At 30.3% G+C, this 13,233-nt stretch overlaps 1 protein-coding gene across 1 annotated transcript in view; it reads right to left on the minus strand.

The window, feature by feature from the left end:
• Positions 1 to 12,906, minus strand: part of LOC129218499 (glypican-5-like) — a 198,614-nt gene extending 185,708 nt beyond the window's left edge. The window contains exon 1 of the mRNA XM_054852784.1: positions 12,695 to 12,906. Coding sequence (XP_054708759.1) covers positions 12,695 to 12,872 — 178 coding nt within the window. The 5' untranslated portion in view covers positions 12,873 to 12,906. The remainder of the gene's footprint in view (positions 1 to 12,694) is intronic.
• Positions 12,907 to 13,233: the final 327 nt, after the last annotated feature.

Below are 13,233 nucleotides of genomic sequence, written 5' to 3' on the forward strand. Positions count from 1 at the left end.
GCACTAACGCAGAGTGGAAGTTCCCTATCATTTGTACAGGTTATCTCAAAATATTTTATTTTGGCACTTGCATACCTTTGCTTTTTACTGCCTCATATATTAATTTTTAGTGTTCTTATTAACAGTAATAAAACCAACCACGAAAAACCGAAAGGTAGTTTCTCGTAAACTTACTCTCGTTTACAGATTGTCTGATTGAATCAAAGTGAGAAAACTGGAGACTTATTGAAAAATATATTTATTTATTTATTTTTGATATAAATAGTTGTTGAGGTGTTTAGTCTTTATTTTCAAAAAAAACTTTATAGTTACAATTATTCGTCAATAAATTTGCCACTTAGCCTTACAGCTAAGTTAAGAGAGAAATTATATACTTCTTTCGTTACAAAAAGCATCATGCTGTTTATTAAAATAAAGTTCTTAATCTTCACTCATGAAACGAATCAAAATTTCAGTGTAATATTTAAGCACATAAATAAACGCACAAAATAACAATTATTCTTCTTACGAAAAAAATCAAAAAACAAGTAAATAAAAAAAAATTCGTTTTGCAGATTAAGGAGCCCTATAAGTTATAACACTTTAACAATAGCACAAACCTATAACTAAAATAACTTCCCTTGCATGTGTTCTTTCAAACGATGCTTTGATGTGTCTAACAATAGACGCAACGTTTCAAATTTTTGCACGAATAACTAAAATATAATTACACGGTTTTAACATCTTAAGATGTTTTCAGTTTCCGTTGCTACCGTGATTATGCAAAATATGTAAGAGTTTAAGAACCCGCCTTTCTTTCTTAATTAGTTTTCAGTTTCTAGTACACATAATTTACAATACAATGCAAGCGTTGTTCAATTCTTATTCTTAAAGTTTCAAATTTTTGCACGAATAACTAAAATATAATTACACGGTTTTAACATCTTAAGATGTTTTCAGTTTCCGTTGCTACCGTGATTATGCAAAATATGTAAGAATTTAAGAACCCGCCTTTCTTTCTTAATTAGTTTTCAGTTTCCAGTACACATAATTTACAATACAATGCAAGCGTTGTTCAATTCTTATTCTTAAAGTTTAATGCGTCAACATGTAATTTACCTTTCAGTCAGCCGTTTAAAGAAACAGCGTGGTGACTTTTTTTTTTTTTTTTTGTGACTTGGATAATGTACCAGAAGAGTAATTACATTATTTAAGAAGACAAAATTTTGTTTTTAAGAGCTAACATTTTTAAACAGAATTTTAATAGTCGGATATCTTTCTAGCTTAGAGCTGGTTTTAAACAAAGGTTTTTAAACTCATTAAGTAGTTACTGAACTTAAGCCAAACTGATATGCTCCTCATCAGTTAAATCATTTGTCAACACGAATTTTTAAGAATTTAACGTTGCCTATAAGTGTTCTTAATGAAGAGGCTAAGGAAGAAGCGGTGTGATAATGTAGTACCTCGTTCATTTATTTTAGTAATTTAAGAAATTTAGAGTTAATTTTAGATGTCTTGAGTAAGAAAGTTAATTTCTGCTTATACTTTTAACTCTAAATTTTCGGTATAAATTTATCTGATTTTTTAAAATGAAATGTTGCTTGATATGCGTCGCAAACAATGATTGTATTGACATGCTAAACATTAACTATAAATATTTGTGAAGTGAATATCCGTTTCATGTTAGTTGACAAAGACAAACAGAACAAGAATTTAGATTAAAAAAATGCTCTTTTTATGGTAATAATTTCGGAGTTTCAAATTTTGCTTTTAAAAGATTTTTGTAAGCAACACGAATGTTTCAAAATGTGTCATACACACTTCGCTGTACTTAAACATAATTTTAACGTAGCTTGAAAGAAAAGAAAAAGAAAGAAAAATTAGTAATTGTAGATTTGCCATCAAACTTCTAAAATGCCCAGTGTGAATAAACGTTGTAGACGCTTGTTTTAGATTCAAGACGAAAACTTAATTATGTATGTACGATTATTGACGAATTTAGTAATGCCAAAATATAAGCGCTGCAAAAAGTTTCCTAAACATGTTGCTTTCCGAATTTCAAAACAAACCGTCTTGTAAAACGTCATGTGTATAAATCTTTTTGATAGATTTATGTCGAAATATAATTTAATAATGCAAATCATGAGCAGAGAAAAAAACTTTTAGACATCAGTCTTTCGTTGATAACATCAGTGTGATCTTGTGTGTAAATGTTTATACTTGATTTATGCCCGAAAAATATATTTTAATCATCGGACAGCATAATTTGAGTAAAAGATAGCGCAATAAGATTAATGAAGTTTATCATCCTATGATTTAATAATAAGTGAAGATTCCAGCACCAAAAAAGTTTTTAAATTACTGCTTTTAACGAAACTTAATAGTTAGAACAGAAAATAAAACTTCGTTTCGTTCAGAAGAAGTATTCAAATAAATAAATAAATAAATAAATAAATAAAAAGTTGAAATAGAGTACGCTAAATTTAATATCAAACAAGTGCACTAATTTTAGTGTCTAAATTTAAAAATAATACATTAATATCAAAATAAAATTTATTGTTTAAAAATTTCGATATAACTATGGTAGAGAAAGAGTAAAATAAAAAAAATGTGACAAGGTTTGTTTAAAGACATAACTTAAAACATTATACCTATAATAAAAACAAATATATCTACATATGGCACGAAGAATAAAGTCGATTTTTTTTTTCTTCCTCACATTTCACTACTTGAAAATGAATCCAGTGTTAATGCTAAAGCACACATTTTAAAGATTTTAAGCAATAAAAATAAGCAACTATTTAGAAAAAAAATTTAAACCGGCGACGATCGTTCATGTTTCTAAATACAAAAGAAGAAGCTGGATTTAGCAGTTGATTGAAACGTGTTGCAGATATCATAGCTCAAGTTGGGCAGCGATTTAAATGAAGATTATTAGACTTTAAGATTTTCTTTGCCTGTAATAAATACAAGAACAATTATTCTTAAAAGAAACTTTGGTTATACAGTCGAGTAGCGACTTACGCAAGGGATGCGTTCCAAGATTCCTCGCGTAAGTCGAAATTTCTCGTTGTAAAAAAATGTACGTATACAATTTTTTTAGAAACGTGCCTAATTCTTTTAGACACTGTTAAACACCCCTTAAACTGCTTTAAAGCATTTCTCAATTATACATTACAGTTTCTTACATAAAGAGCTGAAATTTTACTGTTTTTAAAAAAATAAAAATAATCCGTTTTATTCAACATAAAATATTTTAAGATGCGCAAAATGAATGATGAATGGGGGGAAAGACATAAAATAAAGCACCACGGCACGCACAATATGTAGTAATAATAAAAGCTGCACTATAATAGTACTGTACAGTAGATGTAGTAATAATATTCACGAGTTGAAAAATAATGATGGTGATGATTTATGCTCCATGATCAGATCGTTATTCTTTCTTAATACATTTTTAAATACGTTTGCTTCGCCTTTTCTTTTATAACGCTTCCATTTATGCAACATCCTCTCTTCCTGATCTCTTTAATCCACAGTACAAGAGCAGCATCCATTTTCATAATACATATTTGCTTTGCTTATACAACTACTTTGCAAGCTTCAATATTGAAACTAAGTTCTGAACTTTTACGGATATCTTTTTGTTTTCACTTTTAATTGCACGTATGGAAAATTCACTCATACTTAGTGTCGTACTCCCGTCGACGTTTTGTAAGTTGTCCAAGTATATCGAGAATCTTAACCTTTCTTTTTTTTTTTCGACAGAAACTTTTTTTTTCCTTCCCATCTTCAGACTTTAAATGATACAGCGCACTAAGGTGTCGTTATATTTCATCAACTTTAATAATTGGAATGAAAAAAAAAATGCTGAGTGGTTATTTGATGCACTAACAACGCAATGCGTACACTAATTTGGTGTGAGAACTTTCGATGTCAGTGATGCTAAAGAGATGTAATAACGTTTCACGAAATCAATATTTAGAAGTCAATAACAAAGCCGATACTTCCTTCCAAAAAATTCGTGTTGTCGACGAGGAATTCGCGTTAGCTCTAAAATTCGTTACTCGTGAAAAATTCGCATTAAAGCCCTTCCGCGTAAGTCGAATCACGTTGTAGCCGGAGTCGACTGTATAGCGTTTAGAAAACAAATGAATCATTTGTGGCAGTCCTGTAGTTTATAGACAAATATATGTTTTGCCCAGCTATGTGGGATGTATTTTCAGAAAAATATAATTATGTGTACAGGTTTTATGCATCTTAATGAAAGTTATACATCATCTTCCCTTTAAAGTTTTAGCATTAACCTACCACTTATTTTCTAAATTTTTGTATCGTATACCTTCTATTATTTTTATAGCTGCATAATTCTTTCAACTCTTGCATAAAACTGCGATACTCAAACAAGCTCACGAATTTTTGGCAGCACCAGGCGAAGCACGCTTTAAATTAACGACCCTAAGTTCTAAACGAAGATTCTTCGCCTCTTTTCGCCAAACGTAAATTCGACATATTAAAATTATTTCTCGGTTTTTAATCTCGAATTAGCAGTGAAGCTCGCGATCTCAACAATGAATAGCAGGATTTTTTTTTCTCTTCAACCTAAGGTAAATAAACTTAAGATAAAAAAATTTTTTTTTTCTTTTTTTTTTCCATCTATTGATCCCTTCTGTTCTGAATCTCAGCGAAGGTAGACAGATCAGTGAATTATCCTCTAAGCGCAATTTTATTTTTAGAAATCCATAATATCGATTTAAAAAATGTTTCAGCTGGCATATAACAATAAAAATATTTTAATTAATTGAAAAAATTGGAATAAATTTTAAGGTTCTGCGTTAGGTTTTTTGGGAGGGGGAGAGGAGGGGAGGGAAGTTAATTGAAAAAGAACTGCAGTGACCCAGTGAATAATCCGTCCTTCCAACGAGCGGACAAACACAGCATTTCTAGTGTTTTCCTTTTTGGAAATGTATAAAAGGAAGTTGCTACTGCTATTTCATCTAAGAAGTCATTGAAACCTTTTTACATTAAGTTTCATTAATTGGTATTTACCAAATAAGTCGTTTTTTTTCCTCCTCTCTTTGTTCTCTCCCCCCCCCCTCGCTCATTTTTTGGAATCATTTGTTTTGAGATGAAAATTGTTGATGATTTATCTCAAAAAAAATCCCAGAATTCATTCTTATACTACGGTCATTTAACAATTATTTTAGAAAATAAGAAAAAAAAATCATTCTTACGTCCTGATAACAAAAAAAAAAAGAAAGTGATTACTCACTTTCGTCAGACAGTTTTAATATGTAGTGCTTTTTCAATAATGAAGTATGTTGACATTGTTTTCTTTCTACATTGAATCCGAGAAAAATTTTCATCCGCTTCACCATCAGCTTGTCAGTGTATTCTTAATTCCAATCTTTTTTTTTTCCATACGGTTTCAAATATTTACCTTTTACATCTCTGTTTTATTATTTCTCTATGATTTCTAGCAGCGAAGTAGAATCATACTTGCTACTTAACAGGGATGTCCACATGATGGGGAGGGTTCATTGCACAGACTGTGGCATTTGAAATTTTAGGAGGGGGGGGGGGGGTGTTTTAAGAGGCATTTTGCTCTTTTGGGGGACTTTCGTTCTTACGGCTACTCTATAGCATTTTGGGGACTGCACCATTACTCCTTGTATCCTTGCTGGTAATTCCTAGCATTAGTAAAACTGATTCTTACTAAAAAGCAGCGTTATTGTTTAAGGGGGTTCGGGACACATTTTGAAAAAAAAATTATTAAACAGTTTAGAGTTTTGAAATGTTTTGCACTGAGTCACCATCTATTTAAGAAGCAAAATCATAACATAAATATTTCAAATCGATTTTTTTTAATGCTTTAAATTGTTATAGCTGAAAATATTCTTGGTCAATTTAAAAAAAAATTTCAAAAAAATTAAGCACAAATATCTAAGCTTTGATTTTTATTCGACGATTTAAAAAATATTAATTCAATAAAAAATAGAAAATAATTGAAGAAAAATTCGAAAACATTTTTTTTTTCAGTAATTTTTTTTTTTCAAATTTGCCGAATAAAAATTAAATTAAACTGTTTGAAAACGATATGCTCCAATTTTCATTTCTTTAGGTTTATCAGTTGTTGACTTATAAGAGTTTGAATGCAAAAAATCGGGAAAATTTTCATCGTGGAGAAAAACGCGATTAAAGTTTTTAAACCTAAATATAATATTAGTTAAATGCATGCAACAAAAATAGTTATTTCTTTCATTCTAATTAAGATAGACACAAGATTCAAACGTCATTTTAAGCAGAAAAAAACGGAGAAGTTTTTTGAGTAATTTTTTTAAAAAAATGCAAAATTGACGATTTTTGTGTCCCGGAGCCCCTTAAAAACCTTTTTGCTTTTATATATGTTTTCAGTGACCAAACTTCTTTTAAAATTAAAGTGACACATATGTGACAAAATGACACTTTTAAATTTACTTCATTTTTATACAAACGGAAAGTAGTGGGGGGGGGGGGAAACATAAAGCTCTTGAACTTTTTTCTTTTCATTACTATGAAAAGATTTCAAATCATATACATCAATCCTTTTACTTAAAAAATGGCATGAGCTTCCCTTGTTAGCATAATATATAGGAAAAACATTGATCGATTAACTTTTTTTTAATGAACACTTTAAGTATGAATTGAGATCTACTGATGTCCAGTGAAGACTTATTTAGTTAATAGTAGGCATGCTTTTCTTTTAAATACTTAACTGAAAATTTCAATTTCCCGCGGGGAAAGTGAGGTGGGTAAAGTCAAAAAGTTAAGGTTTTTTTTTTTTTTACTTATTTATTCATTTATTTAATCCCTTTCTTATTCTTTCATTTATTAATTCATTTACAATCCTTTATTTATTAGTTCACATTTATGCACTTTATTTCATATCCATTCAATATTTTATTCACTCATTTATTTTGTCTCATATATTAATTTATTTATTTATTCGTTTATTGTTTCACTATTTATTAGTTCATTCATTCATTTATTTGTTTATTCATTTGTTTAGCGAAATTATTTTAATACCCAAATAAAATATATTTCACTAGAAAATATCTTATCCACTTTGCCCCATTTTCATATAGTTATTTCCTGTCTATACATTTATTTTAAAGGAGAAATAATTTTTTAGTGCAAATAATACTTTAAACTTAAAGCGAAACGAAACATCTTTACACATTATCAAAGTTTTCTAGTGGAATACTGAAAATCAAAAAAAAAAAAAAAAAATCTAAAAAAAGCATCGAATAATAAGTATTAAATATACTTTATATTATGCTAGAAATTATAAAATGTTCCTAGTTTTTCGAAGTGGAAATAAACCTCGTCGGGAAAAAAAAATCTTTTTTTATTATTATTATTTTCCAAAATTTCCGGGAGGTTTACACTAGTATTCTCATATTTACCCGCATCCGATCACCCCTATTTATTTAGAAGCTCATAAATGCTCTGATATCACTTATTAAAATTCTGTAACTATATTTTCCCCTTCGTATGTGCAACTTCTACTGGAAACAAAGATATCAGCTGTAATATTAATCAAGTGAATAAATGCAGTGTTTCATCGTTCGATAAATATTTTATTCTGATAAATTTAATTCAGTACAACTATATTGTCATGTAAGAAAAAATTACCAATTATCCCAGAACCATCTTGAGTTATAGTCACACTATGGTTTTTAAAATTCAAGTTAAAGGGAAAAAAATCTTTAAAACTGGGGAAATTCTAAAATAAAGCAATCAGTTTTCATAGATATTTTTGATTAAATACTTTGCTTTATTTTCTCTAACAAAACGTATAACTCTACAATTAAAAAAAAAACTCGACACTGATGTTTTGATTCGAAAAAGTATTTTTTTAATCTAAATGCTACACCACGTAGCGCGCATAACATTTAAACGTTTTGCTAAACGTCATAAAATAGTTGTCACAATGTTAACAACTCTTTTACAACGTTTATGAAACGAAGTGTGCCATTTTGGACGTCGTACTCAACGCCAATTGTTCAACATTTTCCATATACAATTTTGTTTATATATAAAATTCTGCATTTCTATGTTTCACGCAATTTGTATAACTATTTTTTTACTATTTTTTTTTAATTTTAATATTTGCACAACCAGCGCAAAAAAATAAGAGAACGATGATTTTAAAAACATACAATACTAACATATTCAAAATATAATAAACACACAATATAAGAATTTCTTTAGTACAATTAAAGGCATCTTAGACAGTAAAAAAATAAAGGGCAGTCCATAAATGATGACATTATTTTTTTCAACAATTTTGACCCCCTTTTCTTTTGTCACAATGTGTCACACTTCACCTAACCCTCTCCCCTGTCACATGGTACGTTATTTTTCAGAAATATATTTTCATTTAAAAAGCGTGTGATGTCACATCTCTTGTTACCGCCCCTCCCCCTACTCACAAGCTGTCACACTTTCAAGAACGCTACTCCCCCATCTAAGCGTGACATCATTTATGGTGTGCCCTATAATGTAGTTCCAGACCCGGATCTGCGAACCCGTAGACCTTGCAGTGCAGGAGGCTTGCGTCCTTACAGAGCCCAACGACCCAAGAAATTGAAAAACAAATTGAAAAATAAACTAGCACTAAGACATATTAACGCTGCAAATATACACTGGTGGCTCTACAAATTTTGTTGCAGGGGTGGGGGGACAAAAATTTATAGATTCGGGCCTGTGTAGTTCAACTGCAAAAACATGATGAAAATATATTTTTTTATTCTTTTCAGAAAAACAGTTGAATAAAAGTTAAAACATTGCTTTCTTTAATGAACTATTTAATTATTTAATGCGTTCAGCTTTTTAAAATTAAAGAAAAAAGGCCTACGTTAAGTACGCTGAAATGTGAAATGCAGTATATAATCCTATACATATAAACGTCGTAAACGTTTAATGATTTAAATCTGAAATGTTTTCCAGTTTCAGATAATGCTTCTGAGTGCTATCAAATTTCAAATAAGTAAATAAATAAATAAAATTTTAAATTTTCGTTTCTCGAATGTTCAAGCCAAAAACGCAAACAAAACATTTATTAAAAGAAATACCCTTAAAAAGTATTTCTCAAATAAATATTTCACATTGAAAGCAAAAATGAATCCCCTTCTGTCATTTTTTGATGCCCAAAAGCAGAGAAGAGCTGCACATAACGAATAGTTTAAATTTTTTTGACGGATATAAATCAATGTCTCGTGTATCGTGGTTTCTCTTTTCGAAGAAAGATAAGTTTACAGGAAACTGTTGTTGATGTAAAATTTACAATTCATATAAAATGTGTATCTTTCAGCTAGTAAAAATTTTTAAAATATGGTTTCAAGAAATTTTATGATTCAAAAATTTTAAATGAATATTCGATTTTTTTTGAAAATCAATCGTCAATATTTTTTCAATTTACAGCTGATCTTCTCTCTTTCTTTTCTTTTTGTTGAATTACTTTTTGCCGAATTTATTTTACACGTTAACTTTGACTAAAACTTTTCTTAAAAGAAACACTTCAGGCAAGAAAACAATTCAAAACATTATGTAAAATAGCGAAAGTTTCCTAACATGAGCAAAATATGAATCCCATTTCTTTTTTATTTCAACGGAATACTATTTTTTTTTTTTTTTTTTTTAATTCCTCAACTTTTTGGGTGTTACGAACGATGACGAATATATAGTCAATGAAATATACTTTTCAACTGAGTTATCAGATTTTCTTCTTGTAATATTTATTCAATTCTGACACCAGTATCAATACAATACAAATATAACACTATATCTATATGAATTTTGAGCTCAAATACAAACGAAAGTCAATTGTCTGGATAATTAATTTCAAACAAGTAAAAAATAAATGCTATTCGTCACCTCAGAGCAACACTAAGACATCTAACCCCTGGAATAACACTAAGATATCCTACTGTTGCTCTGAGTTGACGATATAGTAAACAAATGAACTTTTTTTTTTTTTTTTCATAATTTAATGGCAGGAAAGAAAGTAAAAATTTGTTAACAAAATAAATTTCAAACAGTTTGGATGGAGTTTTTAATTATTTTCCGAAGTGAAATGCTTCGCCATTATGTAACAAAATAATGAAGTGACTTATTTCTATAGCGTCAACAAAATCATAAAATTATAATTTTTCTTATTAATGAAATATTACATTAATTTCCTAAGAAAAAAAAAGGTAATAAGTTATGCGGCAGCAAAATATATATTTTTCTTTCTCTCTCTATCACTCATTCCATAAAATAAAAAATTAAAAAATCTTTTTTTTTTTTTTTCAAAAATAATCTGCGAGGAGCGAGAGGAGAAAAACTATAACATCCCCTACCATGGAGACAGAGAGCATAGAATGTATGCGAAACTCGTAAGATCACTTGCTACCTCCCATCGTTTTCCTGGAGCTAAAAGGGAGTTGCGACGAAGATAGAGCGAAGAGTGAATCTTTCGTCAGTTGAAGATTTGTTGGCGCACAACGTGAACTTTATTTTCAGCCTTCCAATGAAATTATTTTATTTAAACTAACTGGATCACAAACTGATTGCTTTCAAAAGTGATCACAAAATCAAATTTATTGAAATTATTTAAAGTGAAAGTCTATAAAATTCAGAAAAGTCACTGGGAAAACGATTTAAGTCTAATTTTCGAATTAAACGAAAATGTAAGTTTCCTTACTAATAAAATGATGGAAGGGAATTAAAAATAAATTTTGATAAAATTGTTTTTTATTAAAAACACTGGATTTATTAAAACTTAAAAAATGTATAAAATGAAAAATAATCAAACATAAAACAAAGATATGATCAGAAGTGGAATTAAGTCGTTTTTCAAGTGGTCTCCTCAAATGTTAAGACGTTAATGACACATTTAAAAAACCAAGAAACAACATTGAAAAGAATTTTGAAGAACGAAGATGCTATTCAAAAAAAAAAAAAAGCAGAACATAATATTTTTTTCCCTTTTGAACTGCCTAAATTGTTTGAAATTTATATATGTAAAAACACATAATTAACTGACTCGCTTCCTTGCCAGAAAAGTATGAAATTTTTTTCATTCGTTTAAGATGTAATAACGTTCAATTTTTTTTTTACTTGTTTAACATTAATTATTAAACAAGTAAATAGTATATGCATAGTGTTAACACATATAACAAATTATTATGTTTTAAAATGTGCATATGCTGTAAACCTATTTGTTATTCGTTTTCGTTTGCAGTGTTTGCGTATTGTTTACATGTAAGACATAAAACAAAGATGTCATCAGAAGTGTGCTTATGTCGCTTTTCCAATGGCTCCATCAAATACCACTGGAATACATACAATACATTAACAATTTACATACAGTTTACATTAATAGCACATTTTATAAACTAAGAAGCAATATTGAAAGGAATTTTAAAGGAAAAAGATGCTATTCAAAAAGCTGCGCTTCATTAATTCTATTTAATCAGCCCGAAGTTGAATTGATCTAAAACAAGGATAAATTTCATTCACATTTTTCTCTTACGTATATTTTCGTCGGTAGATTGTGCGCTTATAAGTAAGAGATCAGTGAAGTTTCCGTTTTGTTTTAAGTCCTCATTTGTAGTGCAGCAAAGAACTGATCGGCTTAAAATGTAATACTTTCTGAAGTAGATATATATTTAATATCTTATAGTATGTTTTTCTTTGCACCCCTTTTATCATACCAATACTCTCCACCATAATTAACTTTCCGGAACTGCAACGTATAGATAAATCGCTTTCTCAAAGTTCAACTTGGGTGAACCCATTCACCAGCAGAAAGTAGACTATACTACCTACCTGAAGGACTGTCAATTGCAGTTTCACGTATTTACTTTTAAAATTGGAAAAAGTCAAAAATAAAATCTTACCAAGCATAAAGAGGTAAGGAGAAACACTGTCTATGAGAGGCTTTTCTACCTACCTTTTCCAAATACCAACCAGGTGATTTAACCTGAGAGAAATGATAGAAACTCGAAGAACGAACAATACATTTAAAAGTGAAACTGAGAATACGAAAGGTATTTTAAGCTTAGCTCAAGAATACAAATTTTGTATATATTTTTTTTTATTGATACCACTATAAAAGGTTCTTTCAAAGGTTTATATTTAAAATCAGAACTATTACACATTTTAAATGATTTTTCTCACACAATTCGAAATTGTTTCCCTTAAATGTATGCCAGAATTACTAAAACAGTAAATTTTATTACTTTGCGGGCGACCCTACTTTCAAAATGTCTCAAAGTCTTTTGGCACGAAAAACATATAAAAGTAAATCAATTACCTAAAAAAAGGGTTTACTAAAGCAGCAGGGAAAATTCCCTTAAAGCAACCCTCCCAGTTTAAGGAGCAAATCCAGAGCTAATCTGAATGCCTTCTATTCCGAAAGCATTCAGCGCGAACTGAAACCGAATTGATTTCTCCCCCTACTCCTCTAACTCCGCGGAGCGTAAAATTACGCGCTTATCCGCGCTACTCCCGTTTCCGTCAAAATTCAATTTTCCCATTGAGGAAGCAAATGTGCGCGCACGTGATATTACTCTCGCCGATCTCGTAGTACCCACACAAGATTCAATTATCTGAGTAGGCTATCAAGCGAATCGTAATGTGCGAGAGTAACTGGTAAAAATATATATACAAATATTTTTTTCCATACCTTTTGTCCAAGTATCCGGTACAATGTTCGCCTGGCCAATTCCTTTCGTGACAAATACACGCCGGACATCCGAACAGTTTGTCCCGTTATGTACGGCGGCAACCGTACCGAGGAGGCACGCGAGTAGAAAACTCTCCAAAGACATCCTCATCTTTCCTCTATAAGATGTACACACCATTCCCAGATCATTCGCACTAAGATACCACAACAACCGTTCAAGCACCCATCGCGTTCCACTATGCCACACACCGTACAGGGTTGCTACCGAGACGGTGGTTCTCGCCAAACTGACGCCAATGCTACCTCACTTTGCCAAGTGTAGGACGGTGAAAACAGCTTTCGGTCAGAGCGTGCTTTTACGGTTAGTCTTAAATCCGCTATAACCTTCAGAAGGTGTGCTTCTCAAAAATCTCTCTTGCATTTGCGTAAAAAACATTGGCCAAAAGAGGTTCAGAATGAATAAATGCCCTAGCGCTATAAAGTAACAATAAGGAAACAACGTTTGTTGCAAGTGTAATGCATTTATAACGTTGTTTTCC

This window comes from Uloborus diversus, chromosome 3 (assembly GCF_026930045.1).
Source record: "Uloborus diversus isolate 005 chromosome 3, Udiv.v.3.1, whole genome shotgun sequence".
Lineage (NCBI taxonomy): Eukaryota > Metazoa > Arthropoda > Arachnida > Araneae > Uloboridae > Uloborus > Uloborus diversus.